Source organism: Stegodyphus dumicola, chromosome 8 (assembly GCF_044657685.1).
Source record: "Stegodyphus dumicola isolate Sdum_Otavi_A_Nest chromosome 8, ASM4465768v1".
In the NCBI taxonomy this organism is placed as follows: Eukaryota; Metazoa; Arthropoda; class Arachnida; order Araneae; family Eresidae; genus Stegodyphus; species Stegodyphus dumicola.
In genome coordinates, this window is record NC_140775.1 from 60,708,016 (window position 1) to 60,732,162 (window position 24,147).

At 31.2% G+C, this 24,147-nt stretch overlaps 1 protein-coding gene across 1 annotated transcript in view; it reads left to right on the plus strand.

Moving 5' to 3' along the window:
• Positions 1–24,147, plus strand: part of LOC118193364 (glycine receptor subunit alpha-2-like) — a 132,908-nt gene that overhangs the window by 66,816 nt on the left and 41,945 nt on the right. The window contains exon 6 of the mRNA XM_085822991.1: positions 5,384–5,518. Coding sequence (XP_085679117.1) covers positions 5,384–5,518 — 135 coding nt within the window. The remainder of the gene's footprint in view (positions 1–5,383; positions 5,519–24,147) is intronic.

Below are 24,147 nucleotides of genomic sequence, written 5' to 3' on the forward strand. Positions count from 1 at the left end.
ACGGATGGGAATTGTCTCATTTGTTACATCAGGCTCAGGAACACTTTTTAACTAAGAACCGATAATAAAATGACCCGGTGTAATGATAGAAAATTCATTTGGGTCCTCAGAAGCAGCCACTAACGGACGGGAGTTAAGTATGGCTTCACTCTCCATTAAAAACGTTGAAAATTCTTCTTGTGAGAGGATCTGCGATCCTATAACACGTCTCATATGAAACTTTATGGATTTAACGGCAGCCTCCCATTGGCCTCCAAAATGAGGGGCTGATGGAACATTCATTGTCCATTTAACACCTTCGTTGGTCAAGTAAGTAACAAGTGCCTCCATCGTACACGCTTTTAAGTAATTCTTTGCACCTATAGAGTTCGTTCCACAATCACTGAATATTTCAGCTGGCTTTCCTTGTCGTCCTGCTACATGTAGTATGTCACTGTTGTCTAAGAGCGGATTTAGAGAAATTAAAGAACTTTTCTTTAACACTTTCGCTTTCTCTAAAGTAGCTATTTCCTTTTTATACTGAGTTCTTTGGACTAGTTTGATTATAATATCATGCGCTTCTTCTAATTCACTTGTTTCTAAGAAAGGATTCAAAATCCTATTCCTCCTCACATTTTTTATAAACTTTAAACACCAAGCGTCAACTCTCTGCAATTTGCTCCAAACTGAAAATTTGTTCCAAAGCTGCTAAACTAATTCCAACTGAACTACAAAACATGGAATTTATTTTATTATCTGTTTCATATTTTATAAAGCATTTATGAGTTTTTGATTATTTACTGAGATTTCAAAGCGATCAGTGGCAACACTGTACGGAAAAAAAAAAACATTTTTATTTCCAGCGCGCAAGACTGTGTATCGAAAATTCTAAAGAAATACTCTTTTTAAATTATTTTGCGATATTGCTGTTCCTTTTTTTACTTTACTTACTTTACTTATGTTCGAAGTGAGTTTTAGGTTTAAATGCGAAGAACACGATAATTAATAAGTAAAGGTAGCACAATAAACGTGAAAAAAAAGACTCTTTGGAAATAATATAAAATGTGAAACTTTCAGGTTTTTTTATTGTTATTTTCCTTTTTTTTATTAAACTTCTATTTCGCACATCATGTGATATTTTACATTCTTTCACTCCTGTGCAGTTTTTACTTATTTCTTTTACTTTATGCATAATTTCCATCTGCAAAACACTACAAATATTTCGCTTTCATCTCGCTGCTACTTTTAACGCCAGGCTCTTTTTTAAAAGAAATGTCATAAAGTAGAGAATGCGCCTTGTCAAAGCTAAAATTATAAGGTCTTGTTCAAAATTGTAGGATGCTACAATTTTGTATCAATGTTTTATGGCTTTTCTTCTTTCAGAATCTTTTCGTCTAAAGAATAGTTTAGCTAACTGACAGATGCATCTATCTCAAATAAAATGTGCATTCTGAAGCTCCTAAAGAATATATGAAATACTCTATACATCGATTAGTCCTCCGGTATTTGTTTTGAAATGTATATTTTAGTCTTCTAATTTCAGTTAATGTTTTTGTTATAAAGTTTTTTAATTTTGACGTAATTCGATGCGATAAGTTCGCTGTAAAAAAGTTTGACTCACTATTTGTTATTTTGCAATTTTTTATTTGGTTAAATTAAGACATTGTTTCACTTTTGAGCTACATCTTCCTTTATTTAAATTTTCTACATAGGAATTTATTTTATTTGATGTTCTATTGATTACCTAAAATGTAAAATTGATTCCTTTTATTTGATTTTATAGCCTCTATATTCTTCTATTAACATTACTATATACACTATTTCATTTCATTTTATAACTGCAGAGAACGTAAATGACCCAATATTTTGTTTGATATGAAATCGTGACTCCTCCCACCTAACATTATCATGTAACCTAACATTATCAGGTTAAACGTAATTACACTTTAATTTAAATCTTTAAAAATGAAATATTTTTAAGTAATATTTGCTACATTTACTTATTCAAATTGATTTAGGAGATATCTCAGAGTGTGCATGAAATTCTCAAGATTTGGAACTGTTTATCTGAAAACACCAGAATGTTGTACGAAAACTCTCAAATGTTTCAGAAATATTTCATTTTTAAAGCTATGTTTATGCAGCACATTGCTGCAGATATTGAAATTTCGATTCCTTTGTATCTAAGTTTCGTATGAAATATGATATATAGTTAGAAACATGCAGCAAAAAGCAGATGCATCGAATTTTTCTTTTTTCTCTTTTCCTTTTTTTACTTTACTTATGTTTTCTTTGAATAAAATATCCAAAGATACATTGCAAAAGCAGAATATTTTCCATCTCTGTGAACAGCTTGATAATGTTCACAGCCATTGAATATTTATGCAACGCTCGCACAACTTTTCAAAAGGACAGAGAAAGACATTCGGAAGTTGAGCGAGTGTTAGTAAACTGAGATACAAAACAATCTGGACAGTTTAGTTAAATGCGCTCTAGCAAACTTAACTGCAAAATAATAGAATCAATTTTTCAATTTCTAATTACTTTCTCACATTATGCGCAGCCTTAAGTCTTTTTTGAAATACCCCGTTTAAGTGCCAGCCAACATATAACATTCTAAACAACAGAAAAGTGATAATTACTTTTCATTTTAAATTAATTATTCTTTAATAATTTTAAGGTAAATAAAAGTTTTGAATTACAGCGGCTTACACACGACACAATGGAAAGGGTAAATAATAACAAAAACAATAAGCTTCTATTGTGATTGAAAATTAAAGTTTCTTTTTCACGTTATTCAAATAGCTGCTTTCGTTTTTGTTTGATTTGATTGTCACAATACATGTCAGTTTAAATCTAAAGCCACATAATTCAGGAAGCTTCACAAATTGAAAAATATCACACATGAGTAATAAAAAATAAATTTACTTTAATTTAGCACGAAATATTTGCATACTGACAGTCAATTTTAGAGAACGTATTTTTAACAGTTTGCTACTTTTAACGTTAAAAACTTGTCTTGCACGTTTTGAACATTTGAGATTTCTTTTTTACTTAATTATTTATTAAACGTTCTGTTTTATTGTCATTCTAAGCATTGTTATTTATTTCAAATATCTTGATTTATTTCTAATTTTTTAACATTTTGTTGCACATCTTTTCATCAGTTTTATTTAATTCTTATTTATTATAAGAATTTGAAATATGATACATCTGATAGAAAATTGTTCAGTTGTACAAAACTGTACTGTTCAATCAAACGAAAATCAAATTAAAATTGCATTTTAATTTAAGTTAATCATTTTAATAAGTACCATAAATAATGCACTGAAAATACTTAGAAATATTATAAATCTGATATTTTACCCATTTGGTATATATCTACCGTCATTTTGAAGCTTTTCAATGCGATTAAAATGTTCAGTAGGCATTCGTAGAATTTAGATCAAAGTTACATTTACTGCAACTTAAGAACAAATACTTGTGTCTTCAATTTTCAGTGCTGAGCTTTATTTAATTTAGACTCAGAAAACTTCAGAGATCTTTTGGTGTATGTACATAGATTCATGGTGATTGGTCATGTGTACATTATTTTTTTTTTAATTTCTATTGACATTTGCGGCCACATTTCACCTGGCACTCTAATCGTGTCTAATTGAAAACATTTACGTTTCTTATAGCTTTTAGGAGAACGGTTTTGGTTCGAAATAGCTATGTCGTTATCATTATATAAAAATCATATGATGGATTAATCTAGAAACCACGCAGTTCATAAAGTTATTAAGTAAATGCTATTTTTAGAATAGGAAGGGGAAGTACTAAAATTAAAATGATGACTTTAGGATATATTAATAATTTAAGTTATAATTTTTATCAAACCCACACATGCACACACCATATATATATACAGTGGTGGCCAAAATTGTGGACACTTTTGGAAATATTTATGTTTTTGAAATTTGTATGCTTATAGAAAACGTTACGTTCACAAAATGCAAACTTGCATATATCATTTTAAAGAGAATTTATTATTGAATTCAATACAAAACACAAAATTCAATTATTTTCAATACAAAAAAAAGTTAAACGATAATCGTTATCGGTATACATTAGATAGTGATGATTGCAGTGAGTTATCATTACTTAGTAGGGTACCCTTTATTTTGGATTACAGCTTCACATCGACGTTTCATTGAGCTGGCAAGAGTTTTAAGCTCTTCTTTCGTTACTACATGATGCCAGGAAACAATTATAGCCTTAGTTCCCTTTTATTTGATGGGCGCTTCTTTCGGACAAGAGTTTTCAAACGGTGCCACAAATTTTCGATAGGACTGAGATCAGGACTGTTTCCTGGCCATGACAACAATTTAATGCTCTTTGTACGAAACCACTCTTTCGATATTTTGACCGTGTGGCAAGGAGCAGAATCCTGCTAAAAAATAAACGAAGCATTGTTGGGAAAGAGATCTCTGATGGAAGGTAGAAGTTTTGGTTCTAGAATAGTGTCAATGTATTTTCTGGCATTCAATTCTTCTGTCATCAATAGATGTGGTGCACCTTTTTCGGCCTTTTCCTTCTTTGTTTTTTATTGAATTTGTCTCCTGATATCGTAAACAAAACTTTCGGACTCCAGATGTAGTCACTGAACCGCCCACCTGTCTTTCAATTTCAGCATAGGAAAGACCACTTTCTCTTAACACAATAATATTACATCTCTTTCTAGGTGTCGAATCTACTCTTTTATTTGATGTCATTGCTTCTTGACTAAATATTAAAAATTTTTACAAACATTCATGCTTTTTATTGCAGTGTATAAAAACAGGTCCAACTTTTACAGAACAAAGCAAAATAATGAATTGTTTCAAGTGTAAACATGATGTCAGCTTCTACTGGCAGTTACTAACATTTGATTGGTTCTCAGAACAAAAACAGTGATTGGCCAGTAAAGCTAGAGATTGCAAACCACTTGATAATTGTGTTTTTTATTTATATTGAAGTACATATAACTTTTTTTTGTATTGCAAATAATTGAATTTTGTGTTTTGTATTGAATTCAGTAACAAATTCTCTTTCAAATGATATATACAAGTTTGCATTTTGCGAAACGTAACGTTTTCTATAAGCATACAAATATTTTCTATAAACATAAAAATTACCAAAAGTGTCCACAATTTTGACCAACACTGTATACATTGTAATATCTTCTATTATGACAAAAATGACAAAAATCTTTCAATTCTACATATGTTAGTTTTTGTTTCATTATGATACTTTAGACATTGTGAATTAATAACGTTATCAAGCCTAAAATTTGTTGTTATTTGAGATTTATTCCATTAATTATTCTATAATTCTGAAATGCATTCGAATTTCTTTTAGTTTCACTAGTATTTCTTATTTTCAGTATCTTATACAACGGATGATCTGATTTTCGACTGGGAGGAAATTGTTCCTCTGGAAGTCGACGATGCCATTGAATTGCCACAACATAACTTAGTGGAAACAAGACTTGGGGACTGCACACAAGAATATTCCACTGGTAAATTATTAAATTATCCGCAAATACTTTTGAAAATGTTAATAAAACATTTCTGAAAACAAATCTTCCTAAATTTTCACTCCTGTTTATTAAATAATACAATCAATAAAATATGAAATCAACTAGAATTAATTTAGATAAGTATAATAAATCAAAGGAAATTATTATATTTATCTGAAGGTATTTTTAAATGAAAAGTCCAACATAGTAATATAATGTACTTAATGAAAAATATTGCAAAACTGAGTGTCCAAAATTTTCTTTCCATGTATAAATATAATTTTTAATGCTGCATCAAATAATCATTATTAATCATTATTAATGAATGAATAATGCAATTTTAATGCATGATTTTCCTGTAGTTACAAGGCTTTTAAAATTAAAGGAATTCGATTGTGTCTGAAATGTTCTTTATGTTGTGAAATGTGAAGATATGAAAACAAAAAATTTTGGTCGAAAACGTTTTTATATTTTATGCAAAATTATTCTTACAATCTCTTTAAAGCCATGAAATGTTCTTTCAGTGTTTAATTCGCATTTGATATACTTTACAGAAACGTACCATGGCTATAAATTTTGAGTACCTTGAAACTTGGGAATAAAACTAGAAACAAAGTTTAGAACACCACCTTAGAAAATAAAATAATTTGAGTTATTTTATATGTCTATGTATTCTAAATTTATAATTATGTCGATCTTTATCTCACAATAAAATGTTTTAGGAGAATAAACATATAGCACTTTAATTTGTTTTTCAGCAGTTTACTCAAAGCGAATAAAAAGCGTCAGAAATGCAAACATAATAAATGCACATAAAAAGACAATGAAAATGCTTTTAAAACATTCTAAAATGTTTGAGAAGCTCTGAAATTAAAAATGTATTTTCTGAGAATAATTACTTTACTGGCGTTAACATTTTGCAGTCAAATTTCCCTTCTACTTACTAACGAGAATGATAGTCTTATGAAATACAATTTAAAAATAATATGCATTAAGATAAAATTTATATATTTTATATTTCATTATTAATAACTAGCCAATCCATTTTCTCTAATTAAAAATTTCATTTAATTTTATGCTTTCGTTTATTTATTATTATAAAGCCTCGACTGCAGTCCAGCATTTCTAATTGAATATTTGTATTCAAAATGTAATGAAACAAATCTTTTGTTTTCATCTTCAGATATTACTAATCGACTTCACAAAACTTCATTCAAAAAAATGAGTATCAGTGGCTCAAGAGTTAACCGGAGTAATAAAACGTTAAGCATAAAAGACTTAAATTGTTATAGTTTATAATAGTTACAATAAATTGTAATATTTTCTGTAGTAATTTTGATTAGTAATCTGTAATAGATTGTTAATTTCATCGATAGTTTTGTATTTACAAGCTATCAATAATAAAAGATTGAGTGAAAACATCTACTTTGGTCAGAGCATGAGTACTTAAATTTACAAATGTTCATTATTGATTTTTTTAATTTAGTGTGAACTTTGGTAACATAATCGCATTTTTTCGGTCTTTGCACCTTTGTCAAAGTCTGTCACCTTTGTCACCTGGTCTTTGACATTTGTTGGGTCAAAAATTAATTTTCCATTTGAAGTTCTCTTCAAATTTCAAACATAATTAATCTGATATTTCCTAATTAAAAAATTCATTCGAGTTTTCTAGCTATCCTTTGATTGTTCACAATAATCGATACCTTAAACAAAAAGTTTAATTCTGCGTTGTTATCAGTCTCATGAATTTAAGGCATAATTCGATTGGATTCCTAAATCAAATGAAATATTATTGAGGAATGGAGCCCTATCGCATAGCGCAGAAAGCATCGAAAACGTCCATGTCACGAGAATTTCATTTCTGGGCAAAATTGATTTTTCTGCAATCAGAGGCAGCAGACGGTTTTATTTTTAATTTTACATTGTTATTATTTTTTACTTAATTAATTATTAAATGTATCTATGAATGTAATCTTTCTTTAAGATCCGAGGTTCGAATCCCGCGAACGGGCTGCCTGCATGGGCGTTTTCGTGGTTTTCCCCATATGTAACGTGTATACGAGCCAGTTTCCCTTAGAAAGTCCTCCACGAAGACATGCCTTCCCTTAGGCAGATAGCCCTCGATGCTTTGCCATAATCACACACACGCACACCACACTATTGATACCAATAGAGAAACGTTAATCGTAGGTCCTAAAGTTTGAAATGGTACTATCTTCTGTCCCTTGAGCTATAGTTCATCAAGAGTTTATTGGAAAAGCATAGTAAACCGAAACACAATTATTTTTATTAAAAGTTTAATTGTATGTCTAAAAATGCTTTAAAAATATGATGTTGACAACACATGACTTCCTTGTACGGCCTATTAAACTATACACACTTTTTGCTGCCTTTTATTTAAGCTCAGTTAGCTTGATTATTCTAATTAACCGATCAAGGCAAATTGAAAATAGCATAAAAAATTATAACCTTTGAAATTAAATAGTCCTTTTAATTTTTGTCGTACGGTAGTCAAACTACTTCTAATTTTATTTTTCCATAACGACTATAAAACGTTCCCACATATAAATGTAGGAACCCTGAGACAGCATCAAATGTTAGATTTCGTTAGTTTTCGAAAACTACATTTTGTGAATCTGATATTGCCAAAGCATGAATAATTTCTTCATTTAAAACACGTCTATGATTGAAAGCATATGAGTACGACCAAAGATAACCGCAATAAAAGCCGAAAAAGGGCACACACACATATTATATACAGTCCCATATTCAAAGTTTCAGTGCTCTACGTCTAATAATTTTATAGTTATGCGAGATACATACATAAGTACAGACATCACGAAAAATTGCCTTTTGAACCATTCTAAATGGCTTTTATAATACGTTTTGGAAAGAATGGTCAACTATTCCGTCTGTACGTATAGATAACAAGCAAAAAATTGTCCAAATTGATTCCAAAAGAGTCAAAATGGATATTTCAATCGAAATATGGTATTGGAAGTTTTTCGAGATTACTGCAATACTTACTTCCTTTATTTCGTAGAAGAAAGTAAAAATGTTCCTTTGCAAAGACATTTTATAATATTCTTTCATTTTAAAACGATTCGCAAAATATCTGAAGCCCAATAGCATAATACATGCCACAAGGGAATGACATACCTAAAATTAATGCTCTTGGAGAAACATGACATTAAGATATGCGGTAGAATATGTTACGTCTTTTATATTTAGTTACATAACGCCCAAAGAGTGCCAGACACAAACCAAGCATAAGCGTAATAATATGTCATGTCAACTAATGCTCCATTCGTAATAAGATTAGAAGCATAAATGTCTCACGTTCACGTCCGTAGAACATTTTTCTTGCACTTTTATCTCACTTTTCAGACGGTTTCGATTTTCCTCTCCGCAGCCAGGACAAGTCTTAGAGCTTAGTCTATATTACTACCGAAATAAAGGTAATAATTTTTATTTAGATAATATTTGGAGATCTGAGATTTGGAATGAAAAAATCGATATTCATATATTCCTTTGAAAAAAAAACGTTAAGGATGGCCGAACAAAATATTATTTTACCGGCTCTTTAAATATATTCTTTTTTCCCTTAAGTCATGTGTTGATAAGAATTAATATCTGTGGAAGGTACTTTTTAGCACAAAAGAGGTTATTGGTTTAAAAATGGGGTTTTGCGTCGGTTCGCTATAAACGGCGTATCACTTTTCAAATTGTTGCCACCAGACATAAACTTCCAGTATTCTTTTTAAATTGTATAATGAAGAATGTACATGTGTGTAGTATGCAAGTTCCTAGAATTGAGAAAAAAGACTGTACTAGACCCATTAAATTTTGAGTAAGGTTGTCCTACACCCGAAAATGCGCACCTAGAAGCCCGAATTTTGAATATGAAATTTTATCTATTATTTGTGTCAATTTTTGTAAAACTATAATTAATTTTCGATTAACAAACTCAAAGATTTGTAAGCGAGCAGAAATACCATCAAACGAAATAAAACATTTTAATCTCCAAAGCGCCAGACATTCTGTCGGAAATTCTAAAGAAATGTTGTTTTTTAATAGTTTGTGATGTTTTGTTGTTCAATTGAAAGTGCGTAGAAAATGATAAATAAAGCTAACAAACAAAATGTGAATAATAAAAAGACCAGAAAAAAAGGTTTTGTAAGCCATCTTGGTAAGAAAACTAAGCATTGATATGATAAATTGAGAAAAGACTGAAAAAAATAGAAAAAAGTATGCCAGCACTTAACGCTGCATCGGGAATTCTAAACATGTGTTGTTATGCTGGTTTTAATGCTTGACATTAAAGCTAGGAAGACAAAAAGTTAACAGGAGTGATTGCAACAATTGGCTGGTAGACGGTGAGCGAGCTCAGCGAGAGCTTAAAAAAAAACCCTTAGAAAATCCTTTAGGGCGATCGTTAAAATCTGAATCCTTTCAGATATTTTCTTTTACATTACACAGGATATAAATCATGAAAACTTCATTTAAATTTTCTCATTTGAATTCCAACTTTTCGTTAATTATCATTCATTTTCTTTTTTTTATTTTTAATTTATCTTTTATTTCTTTTCGTACCCGATTTGGATGTTTACATGTTGGTCGAACCTTACATGAGAGGGCTTTTTAAGATGAAAATGTATGTGATATATTTTAAAAAACTAAAAGAAACAGAGGAAGCAGAGTGAAATTACATTAAAAAAAACTCTATATTAGGTCGAAAGCAGACGATAATTCTAATGAAACATTTGAAGCATATGGAGTCAGTAACATTTTTATACATTAGAAAATTAACACAAATGTTCATATTTTATTTCTTAATTATACCCCTATAAATGTATTATAAATTTATTAATACGATACATTTATTTAAAAAATAATTAAATTTCTAATTTTTAAGAAATATTTTTACAGCTTTCGAATCGCTTTTAGTCTTAAACAACTACCATTACAACAATTTATATTAATATAGGGTATATATTATGTATAGGTACATTATATCCCTTGCGCCATGTCGAAGGCAACACATAGAGACCTGGCTGTTTGTAAACCTGGCTGAGTAGTAGGTAAATAAAAGGCTTAAGTCTTGTGGGGAAATGATATAGTTTGATTTGGACTGTAAATCCGTCAATGAAAGCTTGAGATCATTCTATTTTTAATTCTTAGCATTACGGCAGATAACTTCTTTCTGATTAAATTATCGGAGACATCTTCGCTGTTTGAAAACGAAAAATTAATACAAATGTTCTCATTTAGAATATGTTAAATTTAGAATCGCCCAGTACAGAGATCTCAAAACTTGGAAAAAAATAAAAGATGACAACGAAACTCTAATTAATGTTTGTAATTTTTAGAGAAGTTATTTAAAGATTTTGATCATACTTTCTACATTAATTTATACATAAATTAGACACAGATTATTTTTTAATTTTCAAGGAGAAAAATGAAATACGTTCCGCAAGAAAATGATAGCAGTAAAAGATAAAAAAAGACCTTTTGTAACTTGCTGAAGGAAAATGCAATAAAAACCAGATCACGATATAAGCTAAAGATACAAAACTAAATGTAAATAAGGATTAGAATTTGAATTATGGACTAGAATAGAATGAGTTTTATCGACATGAAAATCGCTAGGTAATACTATTGAATGAATTGTCTCGGAAATAAACGCTAGTTGAAGTAGATTTTCTAGAGAATTCTGGCAAAAGAAAAGTGGATTTTTTAAGAATATAAGTTTCATTTTTATTAATAGGAAATGTTCACACTAATCTGATGAGTCCAATCAGCTACCGTCGCAAAAACTGCTGTAAATACCATAAGAATTTCTCTCTAGGGTAAGTGTCGAAAAGTAAATTCAGGTCAATTGAGTAGCATTTTAGGATTAAGGGAAGAAAATAATAGAATAATTACCAATGTGTAATTCTTTTGAATGTAATGACAATGCATCTCAAATGTTTCAAGCATGCATTTTCTGTATGTAAAAGAAAAGGAAAAATGTATAAGGAAACTCTGCTCGGAAAAGTGGGAAAGGCGTTGAAAGAAGGCTAGACCTGTTGCCTTCTGATCTATTAACGCAATTTTTATTAACTCAATTTTTATTGTCATGTTAACTCTTTTGTTAATTAGAACTTATCATTGAATGAAACGTCGTCTGCGGCTGAGGGAATCCAGGAATCCTGCGTGACCTAAGAATAATAATGAAACTAATGTGTTCAGACTTCTTTTTGTGACGATATGACGATACCAACGATTTTTCTGTAAATGCAATATTCTTGATATTTTTCTCCGTAAACAGGTGGCAGTTTGCAGAACTAGGAGATTTCCGAATTTATGTTCTCTGCTAAGCCAAGATATCGTAGAATTTCTTAGCAGGAAATGACTGTAATTATTCATTGAAAGTTCCTAAGGATCTTTCTATTTTATAATGCTAAATCTTAAATTTCATTTTCACTGCCATCATTTGACATATTTAAGTAAATAACACATTTATGATTTCGATAATCTGTTACACTAATGGAAGCATATTTTGCTTATATGTTATATTAGTAGATATAATTAGTTTAATAGATGTAATTTAGCTTACAAAAATGCTTTAATTCAATGAGTTCAATAAGAAAAATTATACTAAAAAGTAAAATGTACTTCACATATATATTCTTATATATATTTAATTCTGATTCTGATTTTAATACATCGAAAAATGCTCTTTGTAGAGAAGAAAGACATAATTATAAACGATTAGTGAGAGTTTATTGATGCATGTTTATTGGTTTTGGCAATTAGTGTGTATTTGATTATGATTTTGTCTCATCACTGAATTAGTAAGTGTGAGAAAATCTGCTCTCTTGAAAGTGGGAAATAAAAATTCCTTTTTAGTATTTTTTAATAATTATTTATTTATTTTCTGAGTATATAGCCTAACATCGTCATTCAATAAATCGGGCATTTTCTGCAGTTAGTTATTTTTAACACTGTTTTATTTCATCGAAGTCTGTCTGAAAGTATTGGATATATTTGCTAAATTTGATTTGAATTTATTTGATAAACATAGCATAGAATAGTTTCGTGAGTAAACGGTATTGTATCTTAGAGAGTTAGAAGTTGTCGTGCCTTATTTAAGAAATTATTAAAATTTTATGCCGTCCAGTCGGTATAGTGGTCAGGGAAGCGGACTGTGATGCCCAAAGTGCCTGGGTTCGAATCCCGGAGAAGGCATGGTTGTAACTGTCCGTCCCTTCATAGGAAAGGCGATGGTGGCCCACCTCTTAGGTGCCTCCATAATAAAGAGACCACCACATCCGGCCTTGTATAGATTTATGGACTGGGTTACATTTGTAATTGTTCACAATCTGCCATTGGAAAAAAAATAATGTTTTTTGTTTTGAGATGCAAATTAATTTTCAAGACTTGATGTATTAAGTTCAACATATTTAATTGCTTTGATTTTCTGTGACCTGTGATAAATATTTCAGTGTAGTTCTTTTCCTGAGGTGTTCTTTGTAAAAATATGAATTTGGAAATTAATGATACACTGCGTAATGAGCATGTCAGAAATGAGTATCTCGATTATTGTTTTCTACGTAGTTAAGAAAGCAAAGATTTACTGCGGTTTAATGTGAATATTTAAAACATTTCTGCGATTAATTGTATTCCTAATCAGAAGATATCAATGTTACAACTATTTTTAAATATATAATTTTAATCGTCAGCTTCACTTGTAGATTGATTAGCTGACGCATTACATTAGGATTTTTGATGCAGGAGAGATGGAAAATGAGCAATGCCCTCACCCGAACTCGAACTATGGACCTCCCGAATATGCAACCTGTGTGCTGACCATTACACCACGAAAGCATGCTAAGAAGGCGGAAGAAGTACTTTATTTATTTAAAGTAGCTGACATCTGATTAATCAATAAATTATTAAACTTATCAGTGTTATGGAATAAGAAGGGTGTTGTGCATTACACGCAGGTAAATGCACATCATACGAGTAATATTAAAACAAATGTTAAATGTTAACCTGTATTTATAATTGAAAAGTCAATGCTACGTGGCTGTCAAAACAATCCTTAAATCTATGGTTTTTAAGTTTCATTAATCATAATATAGAATCACATGAATAAACTTTAAAATTATTAATTTCTAGCTCCAAGCTGCAATTTCAATAAATAGCACTGGTGAGAAGCAGGGATCTAGTGATGTACCGTGTAGAACTTCAAATTATTTATCATTATCTATGCTGCTGTTCATCAGCCAGAATTTCGTAAAAAGTGCTACTGATAGCTGTCCATTGTTAAATAACTGCTTTGAGTAATTACCCAGAACTAAACGAAACTGTCCAAGAAGTCAATGCAATTACTTCAAAATGATGAAAACAATCATCCAGGAAGGCTCTGCAGTGTCAGATTAGAACTTCTTTCTATTCTTGCTGTGACTCATCTCGCTTGTGTGAAATCAGAGCAAGCTTACTAAAGTCAGCGTAGCAAGGAGTCAAGACTGAGCATGTCGTTGGCAAGAGCCTTGGGCACCATACAGGTGACAGTACGACTTTACGACTTTGCTCAGTTCCGCCCCAATTTCGAAGAAAAACCTTCCCCCCCGAGGATACGGGTATATATATATATATATATATATATCATTTGTATATATATATATATATATTATTTGTATTATATATATATATATATATATATATATATATTTGTATTATATATATATTACTCGTATTAATCCCATGCTAATATACATTTACAAATGTCCATCCCTTACAAATACCCGAGCCCTTCAGTACGGTAGCCAGTGTCGCTAACCAGTATCTCGGAACCTATCTTTTTTTATTGCAGGAAGTCAGCAAAATGGAAGATAGAACAATAAATATATTAGTTCAGTTATCAATATTTTGCTTTCCAGTTTAAATGGAAACCAAAATTCAGTCTAATATTCTCAAACTAACGAAATATTTAATTATACGATAACTAAGAAAAATTAAGTAGATATTTAATGTTTATTTTAACATACATTGCAAAGTGCGCACTAATATATACACATAGGGATAAAAGCCCTCAAAGGCTGAAAACTCTAATAAACGATCCACTTTGATAAAAATCCACATGCCTAAATAGGCTTATGGTTTCTATCAATATAAAATGTGTTTAGGATTGTTATTGTTATAAATGGATTATTTGAGTCTGATTTTTGTTGTCTCAAAGCTGTGAATATTTATATATTTTGTCACTACTTTATTTTTTATTTCAGGTCAAAAACACATTTTCTGCTCTCAGATTAAATTATTATCTGTAATGCATCCTTGATGAATCTGAAAATTTTATCTATTTATTTATTTATGTTTGTGTGTGTATGCGTGTGCGAAAATAAAAAAAAAAAAAAAAAAATATCATTGTGAAGTTCCTGAAAAGCTGCTTTTAAGATAATATATTTAACAATAATTATACGTCTGTTTCAGTTATCAGTTAAAAATGAGGGAAACTTATTTAATCAAAAAATAGTATAAATTGTTATAATTTATTTAAAATTCCTTTAGCTCTTCAACTGCAGTATATTTTTCCAATGGCGGACCCAAACTTTCCACAGACGTTAGCCATCACTTTATTATGGAGGTATAATAGGTAAGCCAGCTTTGTCTCCTATGAAGGGACGTACAAATAAAAGCATGCCTTCTCTTGGACTCGAACCCGAGACCTTTGGTATCGCAGTAGACTTTCCTACCCACCATACCGTCTGGGAGGCTGAGCTGCAGTCTAAAGCACTATTATCGATGATAAAATTCTGCGATAGATACTTAAAAGAGAGTACTTAATAGCATTGATAAATTTGTAGGTGCTTCAAATGATATGTTCAATAATATTATTGTTTTAAGACCGCGATGTTTTTTAAACGTTTTGTTTCCTACGACCCCCCGATGTTTAGAATTGTGATGGTTTCATCCTACTTTCTTTTCTCTCGCGATATTATATACGACCACTGTTTCGCCTTGCGTTGTTTTTTCCGCGGCCTTTTCATCCGTGATGTTTTCGGCGGGCACCAAGTAATCTTGTCTAAGGAAATACATAAAGTGTTGCGCCATTTAAAAATATTGGTAGCAGATCGAATAGAAAAAGAATTTCTCTCCATGTTTTTTGCATATAAAAGAAAGTCATTAATTTTCTAGAAATGTAAATGTGTTTACTTTACTTTCTTAATAACGTTACACTTTTAGAAAATTAATGGTTTCCCAAGGCTTCATCAGCATTGTTTATTGTTTTTGAAGGAAAGCGATTGCATTTTCCCATTAATGTAAGAATAGTTTTTTTCCTTCGAGAAAATTGAGTCACTAAACGAGTCACCATTTATGAAGTGATGATATTTTTCATTACGTTTATTCAAAGCCAGCTTAATACTCAGTGTATTAAAGATAAAGATAAAAGTTTTTCCTTTGGTGCTGATGCTGAATCTTAAGCACTTTTTAAAGAGGAAAATAATAGGAGGTTTTTTTCCCCTTTCTGGTAATTTCAGTTTTTTTTTTTTTTTTTTTTTTTTTTTAACTGTAAATCCAACTCCTTGTGTTCCATAACGTGTACCACGAAGTTTACACAAGCAAGTTATAGTACTATGCAAATAACTAAACAAATGCACAACAGTATTGAAATAGGGGAAAACATTAAAAAAATTAAGTAAAAGAAAAAAAATTGTAAAATTAAATAAGGAAGTAAAATAAAGAGAAAAACAATTATCTAAAACGCCTCTTAAATCCATAAAAGTTCAGAAAATGTGGAGGCCAGGATAAAGGACGTGCATTAAAGTATCATTCGCTGTTGGACATGAAAAACGTACTCAAGAAAAATATGATTAGCAACTTTTTCGCAGCTACCGCAGGTGCATAAAGTACTTGCAGCAAGTCTAAAAAGCTTTAAATATCATGCAATTTCCATGCTCAGTCTAATTTAAAATTTGTATTGAGTGGAAAACTGTAGGGAAAAAACATTTTGGTACATTATGCCTTGTGACGTCAGAGATTGCACCATATCTATAAAAGCGCTTTTTGACTGATTCAAAAGTTCCTAAAATATAAGTGTTACATTTCTAAATTATTCGAAAGCTGAAAACTAAGTAAACTACTGATAAATTATCTTGCTTCATGCATAAAATGGGTTAACCCATTAAGCAATATAAAGACAACACAATATTTGATTTCTTTGTAAAAAATTCTTGAAATTTGTAAAGTATAGCAAATGGAATTAATATGAAATGATATGTAAAGGATATTGTTTTTAAATGTTTTTACAGCGACGACCAGCAAGCTTCTCAGCTGATTACTGAGGTTTAGCTTAAATTTGCCATTATTAACTGCAATCTATTGTGATCAACCAAAATTTATGGAATTTTTACAGTATGAAAGTTAATAATTAATCTGTTTTACGTCGAGAACTACATATAGTATAAATACCTATTATGTTACATATTTTATTTATATAAAGTCTGTGGAAAATTATAGAGCACTAAAAGTGAGATACAGAATAAAATATTATACGCTATGAAATATTTCTTTAATTCCCGAACTATGGGTTGAGAATTGGTATTTGTTGAGACTTGTAAATTTTTTAAAGTTCGTTTTGTTACAATATAATTTATTGTATTTTGGATATTATTAAGTTTATTATATTTTATATCTATGTTTCCTTTATATTCTGAGAGATACAAGTAACATTCAAAGTACTATAAAGAGGTGGTCGACACAGTGTTTGTATATTATTATTTCTTCACTACATTATATTCTAGGATTCATACTTTCTTCCACGCAAAACATCTATGTGTGTGCGAGTCATAATAAGCTGCAGGGTGTTGCTATCAGAGGTAAGCGAGTTAAGGAGATATCAAGTATGCTAAATTTGAACTCTATGTTGTGTTTCTAATTTGCAGGTCCTACAAAACTTGAACATTATGATCGCGATTCACGATTCTATTTTATTCACGAGTTGTGAGAGCATCAATTTAATCAAGAATATACTAGTATAATCAAGAGTCAATATACCAGTTTGACGTAAAGACTTAACTTGAAAATAAGAACTTCCAGTTGAAACACAGAAATATTTAATGAAGAGCGTATGTACATTATTTACATTATTCAAAACACAAAATTTACAAATAATATAAATTTATCATCATAGGGCAAAGATTAGTTTATCAAGAACAATTATTATAATTGTTGATTACCGCTATGCGGCCAAGAACAGATCATTTCAAGCGTCAAACTAAAACTAAACTAAAAGAGTTATTACATTCTTTCTCTGCCTCCAGTCACGTGACCTAGTCGGCGACAGACGATAAAAAATAAAAGAAAAATTGGCTCCATCGGAGGGAAAAGAAATAATTTCAACAGGTCCCTTATTCTTTTTGCTTGCTTGTTAATAGTGTTTCTCTTCCTGAAAATTAGGATTTCATCTAGTTTTGTTTAAATTTGGTTTAATGCATTGTAGGTAATTTAAAATTTAAGCAGATGCTAGAAAGTACCATCCCTTGGCAATACATTTCTCATTAGGTATCAAATTGTTAAACAAGTTGATGTCATTAAATGCCATTGTTTAACCCTTTGAAGGTACAACCGGTATATAACCGGTAATATACAACCGGTATATAACCGGTAATATACAACCGGTATATACTATATAACCGGTATATAGTATATACCGGTTGTTTGTCAATTTTTTAACCTCCGAAAAAATGCTAATTTTTCTACACCAAAAGCTATAATCGTAAGTTTCTAGTGTTTCCTTTCAATTCTAAGTGTTATCACCCTATGAATGCTCAATATGTTAGTTATGAAATTAATATACCTCTTTGCAAGGTATCGTGTTGGAAGATCGATAAATTCTATTGGAGGGAAGGAAAAGATTCAAAACCTGCAAATATATGACGTACACATGCTGAATCTTATATATTTACTTCATTTTTGTCAGAAATGATAATTAACAGAAGATTATTTATACGATTTTAAAACCGGTATATAATATATACCGGCGCCCACACTGAGGGTACCACGCCAATAGATGGCAGCACCAGTCTTCTCCTTTTATACTCTGTGACATGACAGAATTTCTTTATTATTATAACAGTTTATGATGTAATAATTTTTCATGATTAATTTATAAGTCGTTTAGGATTCAGTATTATGTTCATGGAGGAATGGGGAGTTTATTGACTCTGCGCTAGGACTGAATACAAGTATATTAGTTTCATTTATTCTTTGTGTACTCAGCTCGAGTTTCATTCGTCTGTGTTTAGCTAAAATTTTTATTTCAGCACTTATCTCTTTTCCAAGAGAAAGACTCATCGATTTCAAAATTTCCATCTGGGGTCAAAACTTTACACAATTGTGGGGGTTAAATGGGGCATGTTAGCCCCCAAAAGACACCCGTTGCTTCGTGTTTTCCAAAATTCTAGAATGCAAGGAAAATGAAAGAGGTGATTGACAACTAATTTGTCATTCGGGAGTCACGCCTTCTTCCCTTTGTGAGGTGTGATAAGATCACACAAAGGGAAAGCTCACTTAAAATGGAAACGTACTCAGGTCCATCTCACCCGAAGTCGCGAGCTCTCCGTCGCTCTTCCTTCACAAAAACTGCTGGTTTGAAAGCATGCTTTTATTCTTTAGGGAAATTCTTTGTTAATTTCAGATGAATGACTAGAGAACACAAGAGAAATCTGCGCTCTCGTTGATACAAATAGGTTGTTTCCGAAATAAATTCTCACAGTTGGTGAAAGGAGGAAAAATATTTCTAAGGCCCGTTTTAGATGCAAACTAAAATTTATCCCAAAGTTGAAAAGGAGCCCCTATGCAGCCAAAGGGGTTGAAAATCAGAATAAGAGCTTTGAGGTGTATCAAATAATAAAATTGTTTAACGGCGTTTCTTCCTGAACAAAAAGATACATTACAACCTATATTTACAAAAAATAAAAAAGGGACCCTTACGGTCCTTGATGATCTAAAGTGTGTGTGCGTGGAGGGGGGCGGCGATTCTTCGTATCATAGTATGAAGCATGGTTGTTTTTTCACATATTATTTAAAGTATAAAATACAATTTCAAAAATGCAACATACTTTCTCAGCTGAGTCGGTCGTAGTGCTTCATTTTTAAATTTTTTTAATTTTCGGCTGAGTTACATCTGCTTGTAATATTATACTAGTTCAGTTACAGCATGATACGATTTACACATGCAGTGTTATATTTGCTAAATTTTTTTATAAAATAATATTGAATTTAAATCAAGTTGAAAAGCTTTTTACCCATATTTTACATAAGTATGTTCAGCTGGGTTGCGTCATCAAAGTGTATAAAAAACATAAATTTTATTTTTAAAATTAAAAAAAAATTGTCTTTATACTTACATAACTATATTCAAGCACTCATCACTACAGACGCACATCAAAAATACCCAAAATTAATTTTAAAAACAAAGATTAACAGTTGACAGCTACCTGGAAAAAAATGTCCTAGAGGGGCGCCGGTATAAAATATATACCGGCTCTCAAAATTCAGGATTTCGCTCTAGATTTTTTTAAGTCTAAATTTTGTATCCTTAGGGTCCATAAGTTATAGTTCATGCAAAATTTTACCACAGTTTAAATTATTTTATATACCGCCCCTCAAAGGGTTAATTTCCCAATTAAAGAACTGAAATACAAATATATGCAGTGAGATACAGTACTATATGTATATATTTATAATCAAATCAATAATATATATATATATATATATACAATCAAACCAATAATATATAGTACTCAAATGCGTAACGATGAAAGTGTCGGGGACGGTTACTCGAGTTTTACAGGATTTCTCTACAGTAATTGATTTTTGCTCCAAATTGAATTGACTAAAATGCTTCATGAGAATAAGTTCTTTGAGTATCAGCATTAGTTCATAATTCCTACTATTCACGAAAATATTTGGCCTGACTAGGATTGCCGGTTTGGCTTTAACTTATAACTCGAGTAAAGACGAAACACTTTCGTATTTACGTATTTTTATCCATTATTGATCATTGAACGGGAGTTGGTTTGTTCCCCTTGAAAAGTCAACTAATTTCCGATCAATGACAATGATTACATGTTTTAATTTTTCCTTTTACAATTGAAATATTATTCTTCGTGATGATTTAACTCCAGTCCCCGTTAAAACATTATTAACATTGTGCTTTCAAATTACTTCAAAACATCTTTCAAAATATAACTTACCAGTATGGATGCACACTTTTAAAATAATTCTACTTTAATTAAACTTAGGAGATAATATAATCAATTAATCAATACTGTTTAGGAAATAAATTATTATTAACTAACTTTGCAGCAATTGCGCAAGTAATAATAACTAGTATTCGCACTAAATGGATTTAAGATCTTACAACATTATATATATATATACATTCAAACCAATAATATATATATATATATATACAATCAAATCAATAATATATATACAAGTCATGATTCGCAACCATCAAATGATATTTATATATATATATATGATATAGATATATATCCGTAAAGAACAGCAAGAATTTTGATAGCTTATAGATGTTGAAACTCCAAACCGCAATAAATAAGAAATTTGACAGTCGAGGTAGATTTAATTCAACTTTTCTTTCAGCAAATATGTTGCAGCAACAAACAAGTTGGCACATTATTTATGCCTATTCCAAAAGTTTACATTTTTGATAAATAAATAGTAAAAAAAGTAGGAGCAGACAGACTCTGCAGCCTGCTCTGCCAGCTAGGATTCTGCAGTCCGGCTAGGTCAAAGAGTAGAAAGAAAATGCCTTATGTTAAGGGTGAAATCTTAATTCAGACTGAGTTAATTTTCGCTCTTAATTCATTTTTATTTGGTAATTAACACTGCTGTAAAATTACTATTGGCTGTTTTAGTTCCATTTACAACTTTAAATTATGTAAGAATCATACGACATCGATTAATTTCGAAATGATGCAGTGCAGAGAAATTACTATTTTTAGAATAGAAAAGGAAAATTAATTTTACGCTGCTAATTTAATCTTTTACATATTCTTTATTTTTCTTTGTACATATATCATTCAATGGTTATGAATCATCCCTTTGATTATTATTTTTCTATGAATTTTATTTTCAAAGTTATATAAAGGGAGTTTAAAATTTTTTAAAGAGATTTTATACAAATATTTTGTAATATGTTTATAGATATTGACATGTATTGAGGAGGACAGGGGCTTGTAGGCTTCTAGATATTTTAAAATTTTTATTAAGTTTATTCGCATTAAATTTTATTTAAATTTACTCTACATGCTTTCTCCGCCATTTAATTCTGTACATTTCATCAGTGCTAATTATGTACTTCTGCTGGTTCATGTTTTTATTTACTAGTTTTTACGGAAATTTGATCTACAGTTCTATTTTTGTGTATCGTTTTGTATAGGGATTCCGTATATGGTACCCGTTCTATGTACGATTCTATGTGTGGATACTCCGCTATGGTATAACTCTATTGGTTTTGTTTATGGGTTTTTGTCTACTGTTTGTGCAGCGATTTTGACAAGAGGTACCTTTATTGGTCTGGGGCTTTTTGTGTACTGGTTTTTATATGGATTTGGCCTATGGGTACCTATACAGGTATATGTGTTTCTGTCTACTGGTTTCTACGAGGCAGAGACTTATATCCATTTTTAATGGAGATATAGCCTATGGACACGCATTAAAGTTCTGATTTCTCACTATGGGTTTTTACTGGGATTTCGTTTATGGTGCCTACAGTTCTACAGGTTTCTACAGAGATTTGGCCTAATTATATGAACTAATTAAAATTTTTAATTTATAGTACTCGAAAATGATGTTTAACGATTTGTTTCTCGTATAAATCTGCAGTTCGCTTTTATTTGTTTCCAAGCATTGTGTAACAGCTTATATTTATATATCAAAACAAATCCCGTTGTATTTTTCTTATATTAGTTTCTTTTACCTTTTTCATTAGTATTCTAGTATTCTTATTCAGTTTAATTTAATGGTTTCCCCCCCCCGCTGTATTATCGTAAGTTATTTCATCTTTCTACTACATTATTATTCATTGTTTTTTCTTGCAGTTTTGTGATTAAAGTTTTTTTTTATCCTTCAGCGTTTTTTTTAAATTATTTTCCTTTACTTTAAAAACAGATTTTATTGATTATATTTTCATTGCATTGCACTTCATTGCATTTTGCATGTTTCAAGCAGCAATTTTAAATACAAAAATTACAGTAAAAAGGGGAAATATAAAGAAAAAATAAATATTTAGTGACACTGAAAAGTTGGTGAAATTTATACTAATGTAAAATTGCTAAGATTTCACTGCTGAGGGAAACGAAAGGGAATTTACGAAACCTTTTGCATAAGTGGCAAGGGAGGTTATTCGGACAATGATCATCTCCACACCCTGAAGGATGGGAGGAGGGGAATTCGCTGGCCGATATTTCGGCCACAGCCGTCTTTTTGAGACACTGTAGCTCTGGTCGATTCTTAGGCCACCCGTCTCAAATATATGCCTAAATTATAAATCGTCGTTTCGTGTAGTAATCCAAAGTGACACTTCCAGCGCCATTATAAAATATACAGGTTGCTTCATAGATCATGGGACAAACTTGGAGGGGTGGTGGGACGTACTAAAAAGATACATTTTTTGTATAGGAATGTAGGGTGTGAAGTGACGTGTTAAGGCTGGAAAAAAAAAAGACAGGAAAATGTGCTTATGTACAAAATTAACGCAGAGTTCTTTTTTGTAGCAATACAGTATTCACAATAGATGTTCAAAATTGCGACCACCACTAGTAATACATGCTTGGTAACGTCGCAGAAGGGATTGACAAACATTTTTAAAAACGACAGGCATTTCGCGCACGCTTGCAGCCGCAATGGATAGTCGTGCACCGAGGTTCTCCAGTGAGTCAACGGGAGTCTCGTAAATGATGCTCTTTAGAATCGCCCCATAAAAAAATCCTAGCTGGATAAATCTGGCGAACAGGGTGGCCATCGAACGCGTCCACCACGGCCAATTAATCGGACAGAAAATGTCCCATCCAAGTAACTGCGTAATCGCACGTGATTATGGGCTGGTGCATTATCATGCTGGAATCACATTGCGATCACGAATACAGCCGGAACATCCTGCAGCAATTCCGGTAGCACCTCTTACAGAAAAATATGATAACATAAGCCATTTGTACGTGCAGGTAAGAGGTATGGGCCTATGAGGTAGTCGTTAACAATACCCGCCCAAACATTCACGGAGAAGCGGGTTTGGAATGCATGTGGACGTGTACTGTGTGGATTATGAGTTGCCCACACGTGCATGTTGTGGCTATTGAAGATGACGTCCTGTGAGAAAGTTGCCTCGTCCGTGAATAGCACATCCGATAGGAAATCCGCCGCACACTACTGCAAGAACCAATGACAGACATGAACTCGAAGAGAGTAATCTGTCTCTTGCAAGACTTGGACTCTGTGCAAATGGTGTGGGTGCAAACCATTTTCATGCAATACTCTCCAAACGGTGGAATGAATCAGGTGCAGATGACGTGCAATAGCTCTTGTACTTGTCTGAGGTGATTCATGCACAG